We start from the raw sequence: 21,460 nt of genomic DNA, 5'->3' as shown, positions 1-21,460 counted from the left end.
GCCCCAGATCACATCCTGACCTCAAGTTCCAAAAATCCCCACCTGAGCCCCTCCAACACCCAGTAAAGAAAACAGGAGTAGTGAGAGCTCCTGGGGCGCAACACACTCGGCCAGGACCTCCCAGCTCTGTCCCTAGCAGGCCCCCCGGGTCAGGACCCGGCCCAGCACCCAGGGGGGAGGACTGGCACTTTGCCATCGCTGAGGGTCCAACGGGACCACCACGAAGGGCTCTGCAGTGCAGACAGCACAGGAAGACACAGCGACAGCCGCCGCACACAGGTGAGGAAGCTGGCGCCCGGAGGGGAGATTACTCTGCAGGTCTCCCGAGGGCGGGGGGCAGCGCTGCTGAGGACTCAGGGCTGGGCCGCAAGGAGACTCTGCTCCCTCAGTCCTTCCCTGCACGGCTGTGGGAAGGGCGGTGGGCCCCATTCCCTTGCTGGACGCCAGGAACTCGGTCCCAGGGCCCAGCTGGCCTCCGTCCTGAAGGTCAAAGTCACAGATCTTGACTGCGATCCCCACACGGGGGCAGGGCCAGCACCGACTGCAGCTTCCACAGACCCACCCTGTCCCAGCTCCTGTAAGGCTCATGTCCAGCCTGTCCATGCAGCCAGGTCAGGAACGGCTAAAATGCCCGTGTCAGAGGGCCCGAGCCAAGCCCAGAGGGTCAGCGTCTTCTCAAGGCCATGGGCACATCCACGCTGGTGCAGAAATGGAACGTGGCCAAGACCCCTGGGCTGCCCAGGAGCACGTGACCACATGGGAGAGGGAACCCAGGCCACATGGTCAGTTTCTTTATTGAGGCTGCTCAGACCCCACAGAGAGGGCGGTGCAGGTCCCGCCACCCACGTTCCTACCCCACCCACGTGAGGGTCCTGGAGCCCCACCAGGCAGCTACTCGGGGGTCCTGCTTCTGCTCTTCGGGGACCAGATGCTGGACAAGCGGAACCTGGGCTTCTTCCTCTGCTCCCCACCACTCCTCTGCAGGTCTGGCGGACAGACACAGATGGGTCACTCACCCACCTGATGGCCAGTGCCCTGCGGCCTTCCCTGCCACCCACAGAGCCTCCCGGGCCCCAGCAGAGCCCAACCCTCTGTCCTCCCCGGGGGAACCACCGTGCGCCTGCCCTTAGAGTGTCCACTGGGCTGGGCACGGCTGGAGAGCAAAGCAGTCCCCTCACCCTGACCACAGGGCCATCCGTGCTTCTTGGATCCCTCAAGCGATGGGGAACTCACTCCCTTAGGGTGAGCCTGCCATGTGGGTCCCAGCACCCACTCCTACAGGAGGCCCAACTCCCCCGGGGTCCAGCCCAGCCCCGACCTCCCACGCCACCCAGTCACCCATCTTCCGGATCATGTTCTGCAGCATCTCGTCCTCCTGCTGCTCCCTGAAAGAGAACGGGCCGTGAGGACCACGCCCGCGGTGGGCCTGAGCCCACCCAACACCGGGGCACCTGCCCTCTCACCCGCCCATAAGCCACACACTGGCACCACCCTCTCCCCTCCCAGGGCAGGTGCCTGCCCCCTCGGGGCCCAGCGTCTCAGCAGTGGCCTGGGGACAGGAGGGGCCTGGGTGCACAAGAGGCCTCATCGGGGAGAAACTCGAAGACAGACTGCCAGGCAGGGCCTGCCCTCGGCCTCTGGCCCCACCTGCAAGGTGTACGTGGCGGGAACCCCCCTCCCGATGGGCTCCGCCCTCCCCTGGGCCCCAAGGCCCTGCCCTCCCCCGGGCTCCGCCCTCCCCTGGGCCCCAAGGCCCTGCCCTCCCCCAGGCTCCGCCCTCCCCTGGGCCCCAAGGCCCTGCCCTCCCCTGGGCTCCACCCTCACCTGAGCCGGTCCTCATCCAGGAGGTCGATGATGTCACTGCGGTCATTGACGGTGTTCACGTACTGGTTCAGCAGGTCCTGCTCCCGCTGCCGATCCTGGGGGGACTTCAGAGCCTCTGCAGGGACAGCTGGCATCAGCCGGAGCCCTGCTGTCCCCACCCTGCTCAGGGACACAGTGACCCCACTCCCCAAGGGTCAGGCTCCTCCACTGGAGGAGGGGGTGGGGTCTTGGGGCCTATGGTGGGCTCTTGGCAACGCCGGTTGAATGAATAAGTGAATGTATGAATAAGTGAGTGAATGAATGAATGAGTGAGTAAACGAACAGCCGTATCAGAGACTGGGCACTCGCTACCCGCCCCCTGCACACATTAACTCAGTCCTCACAACAGCTGAAGGAGGCGGCGCTAGAACTGCCCCCACTTTGCAGCGATGAAACCCAAGCACAGAGAGGTTGAGTGACTCAGCCAAGGACACACAGCCAGGAAGTGGAGGAGCTGAAACTCCACCGCGGCTCGAGAGAGTGTGCCGTGATCGCCTCCTCCTGGCAGCCACCCGTGAGAGGGCCTTGGAAAGCCGCACCCGTACCCGCCTCCTGGGACTGAGCCCCCCTCACACTCCCTCCCACCTCCGCCGGCCTGGGCTCCACGCTGGGTGCGGGGGACGCACCCGGCTTGGCCATCAGCCGGCGCAGCTCCCCCTCGATGTCCAGCTGCTGCTCCTCCAGGCGCTGGTCCCTGGCCCTGCCGAGGTGACACGGATGTGAGCCCGGCCCGGCCACTGGCCTCCCCGCGCCAGACAGGCCCATGCGGGGAGGAGCGCTTTCCGGAGGCCTCAGGGGAACCACTCACTTGTACATCAGCTCAGACTCCAGCCTCAGCAGCAGCTGCTTCTCGTGGATGAGCCGGAACCAGTCCACCATGAGGGCGTCCTCCGAGGCGTCTGCGGAGAGGGGCTGGCTGGGCACGGGGCGGGCGGGCCTGCGCGGGGGCGGGGCCGGGCCCAGGGTGGAGCTGGCAGAGGGGTTTGCGGAGGGGGTCCGCCAGGGGCTCACCCTCCTCGGCCGCACGCAGGCGCTTCTCCAGCTCCACACCCCGGAGCTCCAGGGCATCCAGCTGCCTCTCGATGTCCTGCACCTGCCGCTGGATCTCCTCCTGGGGCACGTAGTCAGGGTGCAGCTGGGGATGAGGGCGTGGTGAGGGGGTGGGGGCGGGGGGCCCCGGGGCTGAGCCCCTCACCCACCTGCACCCTAGCCTACTCACCCTGACCGGGGAGGGCACTGACTCGCCAGGCGGAACAGGGATGCCGGCCGGGCCCGAGGGCCTCACTGGAGAAGGGGCAGGACAGGCCTCTTCAGGCACCGGGCCCAACGTGACCCAGGCGTGGTCTGGAAGGGGGCCAGACCCCCCACCCAGCCCCATCCTCCCGAGACAGCCCCTCCACCCCGGCTTCCCTGCTGCACCCGGCAGGCCCCTGGGCAGCCCCGGCTGGTGTCCAAAGGGCGAGAGCCCACAGACAGACCCAGGCCCCGTCCCCGAAGTCCCTGTGCCCACCTGGGCCCCTGCCCTCCTCCAGGTCAGCAGCATTGGACACCCTGCCGGCACCCCGGCCACCCTTCCCACCAGCAAACGTGCCATCGTCGCCGAGCGTCTGCGGACTCGGGCACCAGGAGGCAGGTGAGGCCTCTGCCCACCCTGAAAGGGCCCGGGGCGCAGCCTCCTCCAGGTGTGCGAGGCTGCTCGCCCCCAGGCTCGTCTTCCCTCCATTCTAGGCCCCATGGGCTCCTATACATCCTCCAAATCCCCGCCGGGCACATCCTCCTAGAGGAGCCCCCTTCATCTGTACCCCAAGCAGGAACTGGGCGGCATGCCTGGGCTGACCTGGTTCACCCTGGGGAGGGGCTTTCTCCTCCTTCTTCTGGCTCCAGGCAGGGGCTTCCTTCCCCGAGGGCTCCGGCTGAAGCCAGCTGCCAGAAACGTCTAGGCTGGCAGGGACCGCCAGCTTCCTGCGGTGGGATGGGGACTGGAAGGGGGAGGGGGATGCAGCTGCCCACGGGTGGGGGACAGAGTCACATGTCAGGTCAGCAGGCCCGGCGCCCTCCCCCCACTGCTTCCCTGAGCTGGGCCCCCCCAGAGGGGCACCAACACGGGGGTCAGCCCTCACAGCCACATCCTGCCCGACGGGAGGGGCCACGTCCACGGGCGGGGGAAGGGGCAGAATCCTGACCCTCAACAGCACACGGGGAAACGAGCCCAGTAGGCTGGTGACCTGTGCAAGGACGGCTGAGTGCTAAGAACAGACACGCACAGTCATGCACGTGCACAGGCATGCACACACGCCTTACACATACACACCCACCCGCCAGGACCACCAGCTCCCCTGGCCAAGCAGGGCCACTGCCCCCAAGGAGAGGACCACCTAGACCCGGGCTGTCTGGCTGGGGACGGCCGGGGGGCTTCTGTCTGGCATTACCTAGGAGGCTGGCCCCGGCCGGGCCTGGTGTCCTGTCCACTCGCACAGGGGTCAGGGTGATGCGGACGCCCCCCTCGGAGCTCCCAGAGACCTTCTGGGGTGCATGACCCGCCCTCGGCTCTCCCAGGACCTGAGGCTCCTTCAGCTCCAGAGCCCTGAATGGAAGGCAAGAGGTCAGGGGAGGGCGGACAGGCCGCCCAGCACCCCGGCGCAGACAAGCCCGGGGGACGCATGCCGGCCCGAAGGCGGGGCCTCGTGGTGCCCCTCGGGCTCATGTCCCCGACTCTCCCACCTCCTGGAGCACAGGTGCATGTTGACAGATGCGCCTACATCACAGGGTGAGCACGTGTTCAGGTACCCACAGCCGACGCACACATGGGCACCGGCCCCACCCCCACCTGGGACCCCGAGCATGCGTGACGGACCCCCGCGGGGCACACAGGGCAGCCGCCACGCACAGCGGACCCGGACCAACATGGGCTCAGTCGCCTGTGTGACCCCACGGCTGTGACCTCATCCACGGAAGGCTGCAGTGGCCTTCTCTCCTCTCCATCCTAACTGAGCTTTCTGGGGGGGCTGTCCCCTCCCCAGAGCGAATGGGGGTCCCAGCCCAGCACCGGGGCCAGGCCTGGTGGGCGCACAGCAGCGAACGTGCTCGCATTCCCCAGGGCCTCCAGACTGGTTCAGAGCAAGGATACCGAGGGTCCTGATGGACCCTCCCTGACTTGCAAGTCCAGTTACACGAGGGCGCTTGGCCTGGGTCACTCAGGCCGGCACGAGCTGGTTTCTGCTTCTCCAGCTGACACGCACGGCGAGACGTGCACACAGCCCTGCTGTGGATGTCAGTTGGTGGGGGTGTGTGTGTGTGTGCTGTCGCTCACCTGCAAGCACGTGTGAAGCGCCTACTGTGTGCCAGGCCCTGTGCTTGCCCCGGACACAGGCTCCTGTGTGTACAAACCCACGGCACGGGCATAGGCCCAGCGCCCAGCAGACCACCCACCGCTCACCTCTCAGCGGGGCTTTTCTTCTCCACGGGCTTCAGGCGGGCCCTCCATCCTGCCGGCCCGTCCTCCTGGCCCTCCTGGGGGCTGGCACTCGGGCCTGGGTGGGGGTGGGGGGGGGCGGTCTGCTGGGAAAGGCTGCACCTCCCCCACCCCTTCTTCCTGCTGCCATCCCACCCTCAGGTACCCGGGAAGGAGCCACTGGCTGAGCTGGGGACAGGACTCCCCCCTGTGCTGTGTGTGCCTGAGGGATTCAATTCACTGTCCCTCTCTGGGCCCCAACGTCCCCTGCTGCCAAACAGGCAAGGGTACGGCGGTGAGCCCCAGCGATGCAGACCAGCTGTGTGTGGGGCGGTGACGACCTGCAGGCCTCCTTGGCGCAGGGGAGAGTGGCCTCCAGGCTGGAGGCTCAGCCACGGGAAAGAGTGGGAAGAACGCTTTGCGTGCTGCATGCTGCCAGCTCAGTGATACCACGGGTGCCCCTAAGAGACAGCCCAGCACCCAGAAAGGACCAACTCCGCAGTTCCTCAGAAAGTGTCCAAAACAGCCCAGGGCCCAAGGCCAGGGCAGTCAGGGGGGCTTCAGGGCCTTCAGAGCACAGGGCCACCGTCGCCAGGACAGGGCAGTGACGACAGACGCACACGGACAGCGGCGGCAAACCCCGCAGGAGAGGGGGGACTCCACAGAGTGCGGCAAAGCGGGAGGGCAGCACGCGTGGGCACCGGCCCCACCCCTACCGGGCGCCGTCACCAGGGAACAGCGGCGCGGCAGGGGCCGGGCCACGGGGCGTCCGGCAGGCGGGTGATGGTGACACAGGGTGACGCATCCCCAGGCGGGACCCCGGGAGCCAGACTGTGCGACAGCAAACCGCAGGCCGGGGAGCAGAGCGGCCGCGACGCACGGCGACAGCCTGGGTGCGGTGACCCCAGCTCCGCCCGTGACGTGGGGGCCCTTACCCTCGGCCCGCGGGGCCTCCAGCTTCAGCCTGGAGCCGGCACCCGCCCCGACGGCCCCTGAGGGTGCAGCCGAGGCTTTCCTGCCCGCCTGGGGCGGCGCCGACACCCGCGAGATGCTGCCTGCGCTCCGGGGGGCCGGCGGCGCGCTCCTCGCGGCGGGGCTAAGGGCCTGCGGAGACGCCGACTGTGGCCGCGTGGCTGCTGGACTTGCTCCTGGCCCTTCGGACCTGGGATGGGAGTTGGGCGCAGGGCCGGTGGCGAGGGAGGGCCTGTGGGTGAGGGCACAGGTGTCGGGCATGGCTGCATCCGGAAGCCCCCCCACGACCCCCAGGCAGAAGCCCCTCGGCCTCCCCTGGCAGCTGCTCCCCAGTGCCCACCCTCCCCTCCCGAGGGATGAGACGGGCCGTAGGCAGACGTCACCCTCCTGTTCAAGCCCAGTATCGGCTGACATTAACACCCCCCCAGACCCACCGCGCCCAGGGCGCTGCTGTGGGGTCTGCCCCCCGGGGCCTCCCTCCTCCACCCACCCGCCTGCCCAGGAGCAGCTGGGCCTTCAGCACGGAGGCCTAGCTCCATCCTGAGCCACATCCAGGAGGCCCGCACACGGCCACCCTGCGTCCCCCCACGTGCACACGTGCAGGAAGTAAGGCTGTCGACAGGGCCCCCGGGCACCTCCGCGAGCCAGGGCAGCTCCTCCGGGTGCCCCGGGCCCCTTATGCGACCAAGTTCTCTCCCCCTGCTCCTCCCCCATCCCAGGCTGAGCTCCCAGGAGGGGCTGGGCTCCCAGGAGGGGCTGGGCTCCCAGGGGGAGCTGGGCCAGATGCGCCCCAGGGAGCACTCCCGGCAGAGTCCTTACACACCCTCACTCCCGACAGCCTCGGAGAGCCCTCAGCGCTGGGGTGGCAGGCGGGCCCGCTGTCCCCCGCCCTGTGCCCTCCCTGGGAGCCCCTGGCACCACCCGCTGGCCCGGCAGGGGTCACAGCATCAGCAGCTCCTCGCCGGGAGGCCCCCCACAGGACAGGTAGCACGAGGCAGCGGGCGCAGCCCTGTCGCCAGCCCGACGTGGAAACGTGCTGGGCGACTGTAGCAGGGCCAGTGGTGTCCCCCAGATTCCCGCCCCCCGGAAGCTCAGGGTGTGACCTGATCTGGAAGCAGGCTCTTGGCAGGTAAAATCAAGTCAGGACGAGGTCACCCTGGACTAGGGAGGCCCTGACACCGGAAACAAGCACGAAAAGGAGAGGACAGACGCACAGAGAGGAGGCCGTGAAGACAGAGGAGACGCGAGTCGAGGGCCGCGGGTGCCCCCAGGAGCTGGAAGAGGCAGAGGGAGCCCCCGCGGGCCTGCCCACACCTGGAGCTCCGACTTTGGGCCTCCAGCTCTGTGAAGGAATAAGGTCCGCTGTTCCAGCCACCCCGGCTCGGTGCTGTGTCCGGCAGCCCCAGGACAGCAGCACGGCGACCCGCCTTCACCCCGTCACCCTGTCAGCTCCGTGTCCATTGTGCAGAAGGCACGAGGCCCTGGGCAGCCCCACCTGGGGGGCTTGGCCCACCCCCAGCCTCAGTTTCCTCATCTGTGAAATGTGTCCTCACGTAGGACTGGGTGTGGCCAGGCCCCGGGCGGCAGCGTCACTGCACCCGTGCCCCCAAGCACGTCAGGCCGGCTCTACAGTGTACAGCCGCGTCCCCGTCCTGCCGGCCACCTGGCACTCTGCTCCCTTGTCTACGTCGCCACATTTCCCAGATGAGGACACTGTGGCAGGGCACAGGCAGCCCCGCCGTCACACAGCCCCGCAGGGCCAGAGCCCAGAAGCCCTCCCCGGCCGCCCCAGCCCCTCTGGCCTCCGGGCTCGCACCCCCTGCCCCTCCTTCTCCACCCACCTGCCGGGCGCCTGAGCGCCAGCTGCCCCCAGCTCGTGGAGGGCCTTCCGGAGGAGGCTCAGCGCCTGTTCCCTGCTGCCGTCCCTGGAAGGAGCGTCCGCCACAGCTGGGGCCCCGCCAGCCGGGCCAGCGCGGGGGGCGGCTCCAGGCGTCTGGAAGAACCTCTCCCAGGCCTGCTGCGTCCTGGAGGACGATGGGGTCCAGGCCGGGGCACTCGCTGGGACCGGAGACGCTGGCCCTGAGCTGAGCTTGGTCTGAGGGGCTGCCCCTCGGGGGGTTACCCGGCCTTGTGGTGTGGCCGGGCGAGAGTCCCGGGCACTCGGGGTCACGGCGCAACGAGGGCTGCCTGCCGGCGACGACCACCCCGTCGGAGAGCTGTTGGTCACGTGAGTGCTGGCCTTGCCACCCATGGGGCCCACCGAGAGCCTGGCCCCGGCTGGGCTCCCCGCATGGACGTGGGAGCAGGCGGTGGCCAGAGGGTCAGCTGCAGCCGGCGGGTAACCTTTGGCAGTCGGGCTGCCCACCGCGGGCTCCCACGCGGGCGGCCTGGCCTTTGGTCCTGCGTCTCTCTGCCCGCTCGCCTCCTGGGCCTTCTTCGGGGAGCCAGGGGTCTTGGAGTCCATGGACAGGGCTCCAGGCCGTCGGGGGGCCAAGCCCGGCAACGTGGGGCCAGCAGAGGCGGTTCCAGGGTCGTGGCTGGAGCAGACGAAGACGCCGGGCTCTGCTGTGGCCTTGTAGGTCCCCGAGTGCAGCGTGTTGGAGCACTGCTTACACCTGGGGTGGGCGGGGAAACCGGAGGGGCTCCAGCCACAGGCGTGTTCACTCCCGCCTCCCCAGGGCAGGCACACGCGGATCCCGGGTGCCCTCGTGCGGGTGGCAGCTCACTCAACGAGCACCTCTTGTCCCAGGCTCCCCCGGGGCCCTCAGCAGGGCTGCTCAGCCCACCAGCGCGCACGCACACACGGGCCCACCTGAAGCAGCTCCGGTGGTACAGCCTCCCGTCTGCCAGGTGCCGCTGCACGAGGTGCACGTGCTGCCCGCAGACGCCACAGGTGCTGCTGACGGAGCCGACCGCAGCCTGGCCCTGCCGGGGGGAGCCATTGACAGGCCTGCCCCACCTTCCCTCCTCACAGCCACCCGTCAGATTCCACCGTACACACCGGAGAGCGTTGGTCCCAGAGGAGGCCCGTGCCCAGGCCGCCGGACTCTGCGTGCAGGGTCTCCAGCCTGGCCCAAGGGCAGGGGGCTGGGGGCTGACTTTTGGGGTCTCCGGGGGCCAGGAGACAGATTCTGGTACCTCCTATTCCCACCCCAAGGTGCAGAAATCCTACCCAATCCCCAGTGCCCCGCCCCAAGTCATCACCCTGTCCCATCTCCACCTCTGAAAAGTGGGGCAACCGTACCTCACTTTGCAGGGCTGGCCTGGGAGTGAAAGACACGCCCACATGCTCTCCTGGCCCTATGGGGTCGGGGGTGGCCTAGGCAAGACACCCGCTCGGGGCCCTACTTGGCCTTCGGGGCCTCCCTGGCCTCGGTTTACCCGTCTGTACAACGGGGATCATATCCTGACCACCACTTGGGGAGCCAGTCCTGGGGGCAGCTGAGGCTGTGTCTGGGACACGAGGGGACCCCACCCCACCCTGGGCACTGTGGGTTAGGGACACACTCAGGCCCAAGAGCCCCACTCAGTAGAAGCTGGTAGAAAACCCAAGAACCAGAGGGAGGGCGGGCCAGGGCGCTTACAGCCTTCCGCTGGACGGTGGGGTTTGTGCTGACTGGAGACAGCGGCTGCCCCCGGGCTGGGGTGGGCGAAGGCCTGGCAGGTTGGGACGGGGCCTTCTTTCCAGACGGTTCCTCACTGGCGTCCGACAGGGGCCTCTTCACGCCGGCCATGCCCCCAACTGGCACGAAACATACAGGGTCAGGGGCCCCGGCCCCGCAGGCTGGCTCTGACAGACTCGGGGGCCACCCCTGGTCCAGGTTCCCTGGAGGCGCCAGTGCCCAGCCTGGGACCTGGAGCAGGGGGTGGGGATGGGCGGCCCCTGCTCTCTGGGGGCCGGGGAGGGGGAGGGGTGGCCCCAGCGAGCATCCATTCCCAGCAGGGGCCTGGCCTGCCCCACCTCCTCCCCTCCCCTCCCCTCCCCTCCGAGAGCCCTGATCGGAGGTCAGGGAAAAGGCACTTTGTTTCTCCACCAAGTAGGGCTCTAAGGCAGGCTGGCCGTGTGCCCAGAGCGATTCCGGGGATTTCTAAGCCCGGGTGAGGCGTGTTGGGCCGGGGCGGGGGGCTGGCGCTCAGCTGCTGGTACACAAAGTGGCTGGAATGATGAAGCCAGGCCGGCCCCTCCCCTGCCCGGCCTGCTCTCAGCCACACCCCGCCAGGGCCAGCTGACCGTCAGCACCACGTGGGGGCCCCTGTGGCAGGGCCTGGGAGCCCACACGGGTCAGCCACGCCACCCGCCACCCGAGGCAAGGGCTGTGCGCACAGAGAGGGAAAGGCGGGGAGCGGGCTGTCTGCCCAGCGGGCAGGGGGGCGGACGGCTGAGCCTGCTCCAGCGCGGGCAATGGGAGGCCTGGGCCTGGACCCCGCGTTTCACCTGCAGCAGGACGTGGAGGAGGTGGCGGCGCCCGGCACCCGGGGCAGCGCTGGGTGCGGGCTGGGGGGCCGGGCGCGGACCGAGAGGGAGGGCCATGCAGCACTCACTGGGGGAGCGCCCGTGGAAGTAGTTGTAGTACTGGGACACGTAGGTCAGGATGCTCAGCCGGTCGGGCACCTTCAGGGCCACCATGTCCTCGGCGTCCAGCAAGGCCGGGATGCCCAGCTGCTCCTCAGCCACGCGGAAGGCCTGGGGGGGCGTGGTCAGCGGGTGGGCTGGGAGGCCCCTCCCCACCTCGGCCAGGCCACCAGCTCCCACCCCACCCCCGGAGGGAAGGTGGGAGGGGCCCGAGGCAACAGAGCCACTTGGAGCCCAGAAAGGCCTGGGTTCAAGGTTCGAGTTCTGCTCGGCCCGCGTGGCCTCCCTGGCCTCGGTTTACCCGTCTGTACCACGGAGAGTACAGCCCAATCACAGGACTGAAGGAGCTCTGGGGCCCATCCCGGTGGGTCCTCGGTAACAGCAGCTGAGGCCACGGCCCGGTCCTGAGGGGGCCTTGCCCAGCTCGGGCTATTTGCTCTGGGACGTCGGCCCCAGGTCACCGTGGAGACCCCCTCAGTGGCCCCCACACCCGTAAATCTGTACGGCCCCGGCCGACACGACCTCACGGGTCAGGGGGCAGCTTTCTCCATGGGAGGGGCCTTCCCCAGCCCAGGGGGACACCTGTGTCCTAGGAGACAAAGCCCGGCGAGGGACACTCACTGGGCAGGGGGTGGGGTGGGGGCGGGGGTGGGCTCCCCGCCCTGGGGAGGATGCAGATCTCTGCTGCTGCTTCTTCCCCGCCCCCGCCACAGCTGATTCCTCTGCCCCGACTCTGCAGTGGCCTGTGGAGGCTCCTCCCCCTCCCCTCCCTCCCTCCCTCCCCCTCCCCCTCCTCTCCCTCCCTCCCCTCCCTCCCCTCCCCTCCTCCCCTCCCCTCCTCTCCCCCCCTCCCTCCCCCGTCCCCTCCCTCCCCTCCCCTGCCCTGCCAGCCCAGCAGGGCTCCTGCCTTCACACTCTAGCCCTCCCCTAAACTACCACGACCCCCACCTCAATCTTTGTGCGTCTAAGACGAGGCCCTTGAGCTCCCAGACCCGCAGGCCCCAGCAGTGACCACCCCGCCACACTAGGATCAAAGCCCTCCTATTGCCTCTGACTCCTTCAAAATATTGACTTGGCCAAAAAGTGCGTTTGGGTTTTTCTGTAGGATCTTATAGTAAAACCTGAACGAACTTTTCGGCCAACGCAATATACCCAGAAGCTGGCCACTCCGGCTGCCAGCGCCGGCCCCCTAACCCCACCCTGCTCTCTGCACAGAGCCTGTGGAACCGGAGCGCTCCTATAGCACAGCAGCCTTCAGAGAAGAAGCCAGGTTCCCCCACACCCCAGCCTCCTCTCTCTGTCCCAGCCTCCCCGCCGCCCATCCACCCTCTGTCCCAGCCTCCACCCCAGCCACCTGCCCCTCTGCTCCTGCCGCACCCACAAGCTTGGTGCCCTCTAGCCCCAGAGGCTTCACCCCTGCAGCCCCCTCTCCTTGTCTTCACCCAGCGTCCCTGCCCCTCACCACGCCCCCACCCCACCTCTTCCCTGCGGCTCCCGTTCCTGCCCACACGCTAGCTGTGCTCAGCGTGGTCCGACGACCCTGTCACGGTGGACGCATCCTACTCTGAGCCATCCACGCGTGGCTAGCGAGTGCCTGAAACGCGGCCAGTGCAGCTGCGGAACTGAATGTGTCATTTTATTTCATCTCAGTTAAGTTAAATTGAACTTCCACTCGTCAGCGTGGCGGGTGCTGCCCCCAGACTCGCAGACCTGACGGGGGTGGGCATCCTGCTCACGGCTGCACCCCAGCAGGGACCACAACGGAAGCGCAGAGAACACGGGCCAAGTTTCTGGGCATCAGCCCCGTGGGGTCATGGAGCTCATTTTGCAGGGAAGCAGGGGCCGACTAGGACTTGAACCCAGCCAGCCTGAGAGCGGGTCCATCTCAGGACCCACCCGGGGGCCCTGCCGCAGAGCCACCTCTGAGCCTGCTCTGCCTTGGGTGGGAAGGAGGGTCCGGCCCTCCCCTCCCCTCCCCACCGAGAGAAAGAGGGAGCAGGAGGCCTGGCTACGAGATCTGGGGCTATTCTGGGGAGCTGGGGTTGCCCAGCTCGGGACAGGCTGTAGAGCCCGGCGGCGAGTGCCCGGCCTCCCCCTGCCCACCTGTGGGCAGCAGTGACTCCGCGGCTACCCCGGGGGAGGTTGTGCCCACTCGGGTCCCTGGGACACGGGCTGGGGATGGCGCAAACCGGGCTGAGAAGGCACTCACCAGTTTGTTGTTCTCGTAAATGTTTTCCTTCCTGAGGGCATCGAAGTTTCTGGAAAATTAAAATACAAGTGTTCAAAGTAGCTCAGGGTCCAAGAAGGGAGGGGCCACAAGGGCCTCAGAGGTCATCTTGCCCAAAGGGGGAAACCGAGGCCAGGGGTGGAGCAGTGAAGGTACGAGGTCACACAACAACAAAGAGGAGGGTAGGGCTGGGCACCAGGCCTCAGGTTCTGGCCCTGCTCTGGGCCCGGGGATGCCGTCCAGCACCTCCCGAGACCTGGACCCCAACGGCCCCCACAGGCCCCCAGCTGCAGACTCCACCCCTTGCCCTGCAGAGGCCGAGCCCCACCTCTGCGCCGCCCAGTTAGGTGTAGCTGGAAGCAGGCCCTGGGTGGCCAGCTCAGGCTGGGCTGCTTCCCCCTGGGCAGCTCACGGGCCTGGTGGGTCACGGGAGGCCGACGTCCTGGGGTTGAGGGGCTCCTGTGGGCGGAGCTCCACGCTGCCCACTGGTCAGGGCGAGCCGGGCCCTCGTTCCACTTCCTGGTTCCCACTACTTGCTTTATTTACATGAAGCGCTGCTGTGCTCAGCTCTTTAAAGATACCAACTCGCACCCGCGGGCGCCGTCAATGCCCGCCTCTCGCAGATGAGGCGATGTGGCACAGAGAGGCTCCGTGACTTGCCTGAGGCCACACGGTGGGGAAACAGGACCAGAGCAGGGCCTCGGCCCCAGCGTCCAGGCGTTTGGGGGTCGAACGTGCCCACCAGGTGCCCAGCCGTCCTCCCGAGGGGGCAGACCCTCAAGGCTGAGAATATTAGAGCCCCCGGTGCCTCCCACACACGCTTGGCCATAGGGGTGCAGGGGCCCCCGGCCCGGCCAGAATGGTAGGCCTCCCCGGAGAGGCCAGGAGCACAGTGATCGTTCCGAAAGGAGAAGCCCAGCGCCAGCTCCAGGCCGGTCCCGGCACTCCACACACACGCCCCGCACAGCACACCCGGGAGGACGCTCTAACCGGAAAACACAGCCAGACCCCAGCAGGCGGCCGGCTCGGCCTCCGAACGCCTTCGGGTGGGCTGGTTAGATACAGATCTGTCTGTTCATGTGCTGGGCGGCAGCCTTGCCGCTTTGGGGTCAGCTGGCTTGTTCCGGAAGCCTCGTGAGACAGGAGAGAGCTGGGGGCGGGGCAGGGGGGCCGCATCCCGACTCATCCCGGCCGTGCTGTCTGGCCCGGGCGGGCCCCCTCTTCCCTTGGGGCCTCAGGGGCCCCGTCTTACGAGGGTGACCACAGCTTCTCGTGGTGAACTCGAGGGCGCTGGCTCAAGGCCGGGCAGGTGGCAGGCAGAGGGGGGAGGGGAGACCTTGCGGCCACCTGGCCTAGGATGGCCTGGCTCCCAGCCCTGACCATGCACTGACCCCACCTCCCTGACCCTGCGACACCCCCGGGAGGCCTATTACACAGATGAGCAAACTGAGGCTGGGGCAGCGGCTGGCCCTTGGCCACACATTGGGGGTGGGAGGAGGACAGGGGCTGCGGTTTGCCCACCTCCCACCTCAGGGGCCCCATCGGCCTCCAGCTGCTGTCCATCAACCTGCCCAGCTCTTCGGGAAACCTCCCAGTTTCCGCCTGGACCACCTCCCAGGTAACGTGTTCCAGATGTGAGACCACCCCAGGAGAACAGAGGGTGCTTTGTGCCCGGGACAGGACGGCGGACAGACCCGTCTGCGGGGGACAAATGACCGGAGGAGTGGGCGGGTGGGCGTGGCAGCCCGACACCCAGCGACGGCCATGGGCACGTGGAGTGGCTGGGCTCCGTCCGCCGCCCCGGGGGCTCTCAGCCGTGCAGGCCCCTCCCTCCTCAGCGACTGGGGTCTCGGGAGCGCCTCTCCCTCCCTCCCCCACCACCCCTTTGAAAGCTCAATCTCTTCTCCAGACCTGCCCAGGGTCACTGACCGCAACGGCCGTGTCCTCAGCAAGATGCCGGCGCTGGAGGGCAGGATAACAAGGTCTGTTTTGTCTCCAAACAAGCAGGAGAAGGAAGCCCTCTGCCCCCCGCGGTGGCCTCGGTCCCCCCGGGGGCCGCAAGATCTTGCGATCTGGGGCAGCCAGCTGCCCCCAGCGCCCTCTCCGCCTGCAGACCCAGAGTGAGGGCCTCAGGGCTCAGTGTAAACTGGGGCACCCACGACGCGGTGCCAGCCCCCAGAGCAGGGTCACAGGCACGATGGCCAGAGGGTGCAGAACTGCCCTTCCACTCAAGTTCAAGGAACACCACCCTCAGCACCAAAGCCAAGCCACCTCCCAGGACCCGCAAGGCGCCACGGCTGGGCCGGGCTGCCCTGGCCGGTCCCAGGACTACCACGCCCCTCCCAGCCTGAGCTCCCTGCGCGCGCCCCGGGGCCTTGGCTCGCTGCTCCCTGTGCCCAGAGTGGCCCTGCCCATCTCCCGAGGCCGGAGCTCTGAGGCCAGCGGAGACGGGCGAGGGGTCAGAGCTGCCTGGCAAATCCCTTCTGAGCGCCAAGGAGGGGCCCGCCCGTCCCCGTCAGGAAGTCCACAGGACCAGGTTTCCGCCAGCAGGCGACCCCCCGGTGGGATGGGCTGAAGTGTCCCCCAAAAGAGGCCCGATGGAGTCCTAACCCCCACGACCTCAGGACATGACCTTATTGGGAAACAGGGACTTTACAGGATCAAGTTAAAGTGGGCCACTGGGGGGCCCTAATCCAAAATGACTGGTGTCCTCACACACAGGGGAAATTTGGACGCAGAGATGCGCAGAGAGAGAGGACGAGGCAGAGGCCTGGGGAGGAGGCAGCGTCTGCACACCCAGGGCGGAGGCCCCAGAAGGAACCAGCTGCTGACACCCGCCCTGGGCTCCTGGACGGAACGGGTGGAAGACTCCTTCTGTCGTCTCAGATGCCCATTTGCAGGACCGTGATCAGCAGGCCTCGCGGGCTGACACCTCGGGCTGACCTCAGGGAGGTGACCGGCTTGCGTTTAAGGCCTTGCGGGATCAAACTGCGTCAGCACCTTCATCCGAGAAGCTGCGCACCGGCGGGCGGGGACCCCGGGCACCTGCCCCAGGTAGATCATTTTTTTAGGTGAACTCCTGTATTTACAATCAGGTGTGCTCTGCCCCGACCCCACGGTACCTGCCTGGGGCCAGGCACACAGCTGGCACTCGGAACGCTGCTGAGGAGGTAGTCTGTCCAGGGCTTGCTGAGTGGGGGGCCGGCGGGGCCATTTGTTTACCCTTTCGGCACCGGCCTAATGAATGAGCTCACTGGGTCTGTGCGCCCTGCCCTGGCCGGCGCCGGGCCTGGCTGACAGAGCCCGAGGCACGCACGGCCCCTCCCGGCCTGCTTCCCGCCGGCCACAGCTGACCAGGGCTGCTGACCTCCTCCTGCCCCCAACGCCTCGGGGGCTCTTGGGAATGTGTACCCCCTTCCAAATTCCTGGAGAGCTGACCTCACGCTGTTTATTTCCTGGAACTAAATGCAACTACATGGGGGTGGGTGCTGGGACTGGGGGCGGAGTGGGGTGCGGGGGGAGATGACAGAAGCCCAGCCTCTTTTCCGGGCATCCCCAGCACATCTGGAGTTAATCCCACCGGGAAGGGGAGCAGAGAGGGAGAGTGAGAGACAGACAGACAGACAGAGAGGCTGAAATACAGATGGAGGGAGACATGGGTACCAAAGTGCCCAGAGATGAGACGGGAGAGCCCACAGGGCAGAAGTGCGAGGGCGGGGGGGAGGCGGGGCTCAGGGACAGAGACACCAAGGCAGACACCCTGCAAGAGGCCAGGGGAGAGGGAGGACAGAGCCAGGGAGGAGTGGACGGAGGAGGTACCCGAGGCGAGGCGGGGAGGAAAGGGCCCCCCTGCTGTAGGCCTTCCTCAGGCTGGCGCAGACCCCGACCCCGACCCCAGGGCCCAGCCAGGAGGGGTCAGCCCGGGGCTCCTGCCGTGGCCTAAGGGGGAGTCATGGGGGCGCCGGGCCCGAGCCCCTTCGCAGCCACAGGCCCTCAGGCCAAGAACAGAGGCCTCTGTCCCCAGGCGGCTTCCTGCTGGCCACGAAGCCAGCGTCGGGGGGAGGCCATCCTGTACCCGGGGCCCAGCCCCCTCTGCTCTGGCCCAGAAAGCAGCTTCTGGGTGCGGGCCTCCGGGGGTGAGTCTCCCACGACGGGTGCGTCTCCAAGAGCTGCCAGGGAGCCACCCCCAACTTGTGGCCCAGCCTGGCGGGGGCCCCAGAGCTGCAGGGAAAGGTCAGGTCACCCCCCACGGGACTGAGGAGTGGGGGAGGCCCAGCGAGTTTACACAGAACCCACTTCCTAAGCCCCGACCCCTCCGCGGCTCCCACAGAGGGCCGGGCTCCAGCACCCCTCCCGCCCCAACGGCCCTGGAGAAGGAAGCCCAGCCCCTGCCTCTGGGAAGGGCTGCGGCCCTGGCCCTGGCGTCTGGCCTGCCCACCCTCCTCCCGCCCTCCCGGCCTCCTGGAGCTTCAGTCCCTCCTGGTCTGGCTAGAGGGGAAGGAACTCTCCAGCCCCACAGGTTTACCGCCGGGAGCAGGAAGGCTGTGTTTGTTTTGAGCGGTTCCTGCTCTCACCTGGCTGCTGGGCTGCTCAGGCGGATGTGGCGTCACTGGGGAAACAGACCCTGCGGGCGGGTGGGCACCTCCAGGCCCATCTGAGAAACGTACAGCTATGGAGTGGGCACCTACAGCTATGGGGTGGGCCCCTACAGCTATGGGGTGGGCCTGGCGGGCCGGCCAGGGGTGGGGATGGGCCGGGCGGATCCCTGGGTGAGCCTGAGACCCGCACACCTGTCCCTGTCCCCGGTGGTGTGGGGCAGGGGGGGCGACCACTGCAGGGCGCAGGTGAACTCGCAGATCCCAGTGGACAGAGCCAGCAGGAGGACAGCCAGGCAGCTGGAGCTCCCACCCGGCGGGCTCAGCGCCCAGCTCCTCCTTTCACGGCCGCTCCCCTCCACTGGGGGCCAGGAGGAAACAGGCTCACAGGAGCAGAGAAAGGGAAGGACTTCCTGGTGGCGAAGCTAGGAGACAGGGAGACAGGATGTCCACTTTCCTGCTGCCGGAGGGTCTTCACAGGATGGGGGGGGTGGGGGTGAGTGTCGCCGGGTCTGAGCTCGGGGGCTCCCCCGGGAGCACGGCCACCCCACGAGGTTCCTGCGTGTTTCCTCCCCCCCGCGCAGCACTGGGGGCCGGTGGGGTGGCTCAGGCTTCTCGGTGCGACCACCCCTCCCCCAGCCACCAACTTGCCCAGAGGCATCGCCGGGACCAGAGGTGGCGGAGGGGCATCTAAGGCATAGACCCAGGCCCGTGACATGGGCCCACACGCACGGGATTCGATCAGCCAGTATCTGAGGAGCCCCTTCTGGGCCCCGCCACGTATGGGAGCCTGACTGGTTCTCTGCAAACTGGGCGCCTTAGAATAACAGACGTTTATTCTGTCCCTCCCAGCCTGGAGACCAGAAGTCTGACATCAAGGTGTGAGCAGGGCCAAGCTCCCTGCGGAAGCTCAGGGGCAGACTGTGTTCCTTGTCCCTCCCAGCCTCTGGTGGCCTTCCCTGACTGTGGCCACGTGCCTCCATGTCCACCCCCGTGGCCTCCTCCTCCCCTTGCCTGCCGCTCCCAGGCACCTGCAGAGCCCTCACCTGCAGCAGCGGCCGTACTTGCTGGGCCCCAAGCAGACCTCCCTTATCCACAGACCTCCGACTGCGTGCTGTCAACTACCGAGCACTTGTCACGAGCCAGACGTCATCCAGGCACCGGGGACACAGCAGTGAACAAAGCAGGCAGACATCCCCACCCTCTGGAGCCGAAAGTCCAGTGGGGGCAGGTGACCAATGGCCAAGCCGGCAGTGAGTGCGGTAACTACCGCCGTGTGCGAGGGTGCGGCCGCCTCCTCCCGAGTCTTCCCTGCCCAGCCTTCACCACCTCGGGAGCTGCCTGGAGCTTCTGTTCCTTCATCTGTTTGCTGTCTGTACCCAAAGCGTCACTCCCTGAGGCAGGGGCCAAGGCCACCTGGTACAGCACACAGTGCTGCGTATACAGCAGGCACTCAATAATGGTTATGTGAACTGCTGTAAGACACCAGCTTGTGCCAACATGTGGACACACCCACATGTGCGTGCCTGTGATCACCCGCGGGCAGTGCATGCTGGGACAGGTGCACACACACACACACACACACACACACACACACACACACGCGCGCGCCTCTAACCCCAGCACAGCTGGGAACAGATAGAAGCTCCCAGGGCTCGGAAAGGCCCCAAATCTCCACTTACACCCGCGCAGCGTCCCGAGGTGCTGGCCTGGCGGAGGGCAGCACCCTCCTTCCCGCCCACGGCAGGCTTCTCCCGCTGACCCAGTGCGGGCTGCCTGGGGTCAGCCACCAGCCAGCCTCCCGGGGACCCTGCCTGCCCCAGGCTCCGCTGCCAGTCCGTCTCCCAGTCTCCCAGTCTCCATGACCCCGCGCCCCGGCCCCCCACAATCAAAGCTCAGCTTCGGGTGTCCAGAGGGGAAGCGCACGCTGCCCCGACATCTGGCTCTGAGGGCAGCTGAGGCAAATCGAGGCAGAGAGCAGAGAGGGCTCCCCACACACATTTCACAACCCCAGGCGGGAGGAGGAAAACCCTGCAGGCCTCTTTCTTAAGACTAGCTTCCCCGTAGAGGGCGGTGCTTGGGGACAGTCCCTGGGGGTACAGCGGACATCTGGGTGCAGGGGAGGAGCCCCATGTGCCAGCCCTGGCTCTGCCGGACATGCTCTGTGTCCTGAACAAGGCTGTCTCCTCTCTGGGCCTCAGTTTCCCCGTCTGTACAGCAAGAGGCCCAAGGGCAGCATTGAGAAGGTGCTGCCTCTGGCTGCTCCCAGCCAAAGCCCTCCCTGGCAAACACGCTCCACCCACCCCTGGTTCCAGCCAGGACTTCTCAGGGGAACACTTTTAACATTTAACAAACAGCATGCTTTTTCCAGGAGGCGTCTTCCAAGGACACCCTTCCTGAGCGTCCATCCGCCCAGCCCAGGCACCCTCCCTGGCAGCTTTACTCATTGTGAATTCTCACGAGGCAGGGGTGCCAGGGCCTCACAGCACAGAGCTGTCCCAGCAAGCCGGGTCCCAGTCACAGCCAAAGAGCGTTTGCTGAGTGAATAACAGACGGAGCGGGTCCAGGGCGGGGACAAGATCTGGCAACAAGGCAGGGCCAAGCTCCCAGCCTCGACCCCTAGACCCTCCGGGGGGAGACGACCTAGCCCCCTCCCCTCCCCACCTCCCAAGGCTCCCATCTTATGCCCCATCACCCTAGGGTAAGGAGGCCCGGCCAAGAGGACCTGGGGGGTGGGTGTCTCAAGCTTCCTGCTCTGCATTGGCCCCTCCCCCACAGTGACCCTGGGCTGCATTCTTAAAGGTGCCGGAACAGGCTGGGGGACGGCCAGTAAGTACCACACAGTAAGACCCGCGTGCCCCCCAGCCCCTGATCTGGCAGGAGGTCCCAGGACAGTGGGGATCTCAGAGGGCCCAGAATATGCTGGCCCTTTCCCAGGGAGACCGACGGGGAGGGCTGGCTGTGGCCGGAGCCCAGGACGCGGGCCTGAGTCATGGACTGACTAAGCCAGCGGGGGCGGCCGGACGTCCTGGCTCCGGCCCAGCTCCACTTGGTGGCCGGGCAAACTGAGGCCCTGCAGGGGCCACGGGGCGGGCGTGCCTGCAGGGTCCGGCTCCGCTCGGCCCCGGAGCGTCCCACCAGGCCCGGGCCGGGAGTTCTGACCGCGGCCCATTGCCCCGCCCCCCGTCCGAGCAGCCCGGCCTCAGTTTCCCCGCCGGAGGCCGGCGCGCGGGGAGCGGGCGCACTCACATGAGGTCGGGCCGGTGGCGGTGCAGGATGGCGCAGAAGGCCAGGCCGTCGCGGAACGACGTGGTCATGTTGGTGATGCTCACGTCCCGGTAGCCCTCGCACTGCTGCCGGCACCACTGCTGCAGCGCTGTGATGGCCGCCATGAGGGCAGCGGCGTCCGCCCGGCCGGCGCCGGCGCTCCGAAAGCGCGCCCGGGGGCTGCGGCCCGGCCCGAGCCCGGGGCAGACGAGGAGCCCGCCCCAGAGCGCCGGGAGGACTACGAGCCGGCTTGAGCGCGGCGGGAGTCAGCCCGCCAGCCCCTGCCCCCGGCAAGGCCGCGCCTCCGCCACCGCAAGGCCCCGCCCTCCAGGCGCCGCTCCTCCCTGCCACGCCCCCGCCACACAAGGCCCCGCCCCATCAGGTCCCACTCCTCCTGGCCAGGCTCCGCCCCGGAAAGGCCCCGCTCCCGAGCCAGGGCCGGCCCAGGCCCCACCAGGCCAGGGGAAGGCTCCCGCCTCGAACAGGCCCCGCCCCCTATAGACCACGCCCAA

The 21,460-nt window shown here is 67.6% G+C and overlaps 1 protein-coding gene across 2 annotated transcripts; it reads right to left on the bottom strand.

Annotated features, from left to right (window-relative positions):
• Positions 1 to 778: 778 nt before the first annotated feature.
• Positions 779 to 21,210, bottom strand: MICALL2 (MICAL like 2). 2 transcript variants are annotated; one of them, XM_060032570.1, is made up of 17 exons: positions 20,931 to 21,210; positions 13,069 to 13,117; positions 10,829 to 10,970; positions 9,871 to 10,028; positions 9,099 to 9,211; positions 8,128 to 8,901; positions 6,250 to 6,518; positions 5,300 to 5,393; positions 4,293 to 4,447; positions 3,701 to 3,865; positions 3,083 to 3,147; positions 2,875 to 2,974; positions 2,672 to 2,762; positions 2,490 to 2,563; positions 1,825 to 1,939; positions 1,339 to 1,385; positions 779 to 986 (listed from the first exon to the last, which is right to left on the bottom strand). In XM_060032570.1, the coding sequence occupies exons 1-17, from the start codon at positions 21,071 to 21,073 to the stop codon at positions 892 to 894; spliced, it is 2,649 nt and encodes an 882-aa protein (XP_059888553.1). In that variant the 5' UTR covers positions 21,074 to 21,210; the 3' UTR covers positions 779 to 891. The 2 variants fall into 2 exon arrangements, with proteins under 2 accessions (XP_059888553.1, XP_059888552.1); XM_060032569.2 differs by having other exon boundaries at positions 2,875 to 2,998; positions 20,931 to 21,201.
• Positions 21,211 to 21,460: the final 250 nt, after the last annotated feature.

Source organism: Delphinus delphis, chromosome 15 (genome assembly GCF_949987515.2).
Source record: "Delphinus delphis chromosome 15, mDelDel1.2, whole genome shotgun sequence".
Lineage (NCBI taxonomy): Eukaryota > Metazoa > Chordata > Mammalia > Artiodactyla > Delphinidae > Delphinus > Delphinus delphis.
Note: the sequence above shows the minus strand (reverse complement) of the source record. Positions and strands in the feature narration are given on the sequence as shown.

Bases quoted from the DNA above. Each gene is read 5' to 3' on its own strand.
- MICALL2 (XM_060032569.2), bottom strand. From the start codon at position 21,073: ATGGCGGCCATCACAGCGCTGCAGCAGTGGTGCCGGCAGCAGTGCGAG. The intron at 6,519-8,127 runs GTGGGTGGAGAA...CCTCACCCACAG, and splicing joins GGCGCTCAGGCGCCCGGCAG to GCCCTCCCTCGCCACCGGCC. The intron at 1,386-1,824 runs GTGAGGGTGGAG...GTTCTCTTTCAG, and splicing joins CTGGATGAGGACCGGCTCAG to GGAGCAGCAGGAGGACGAGA.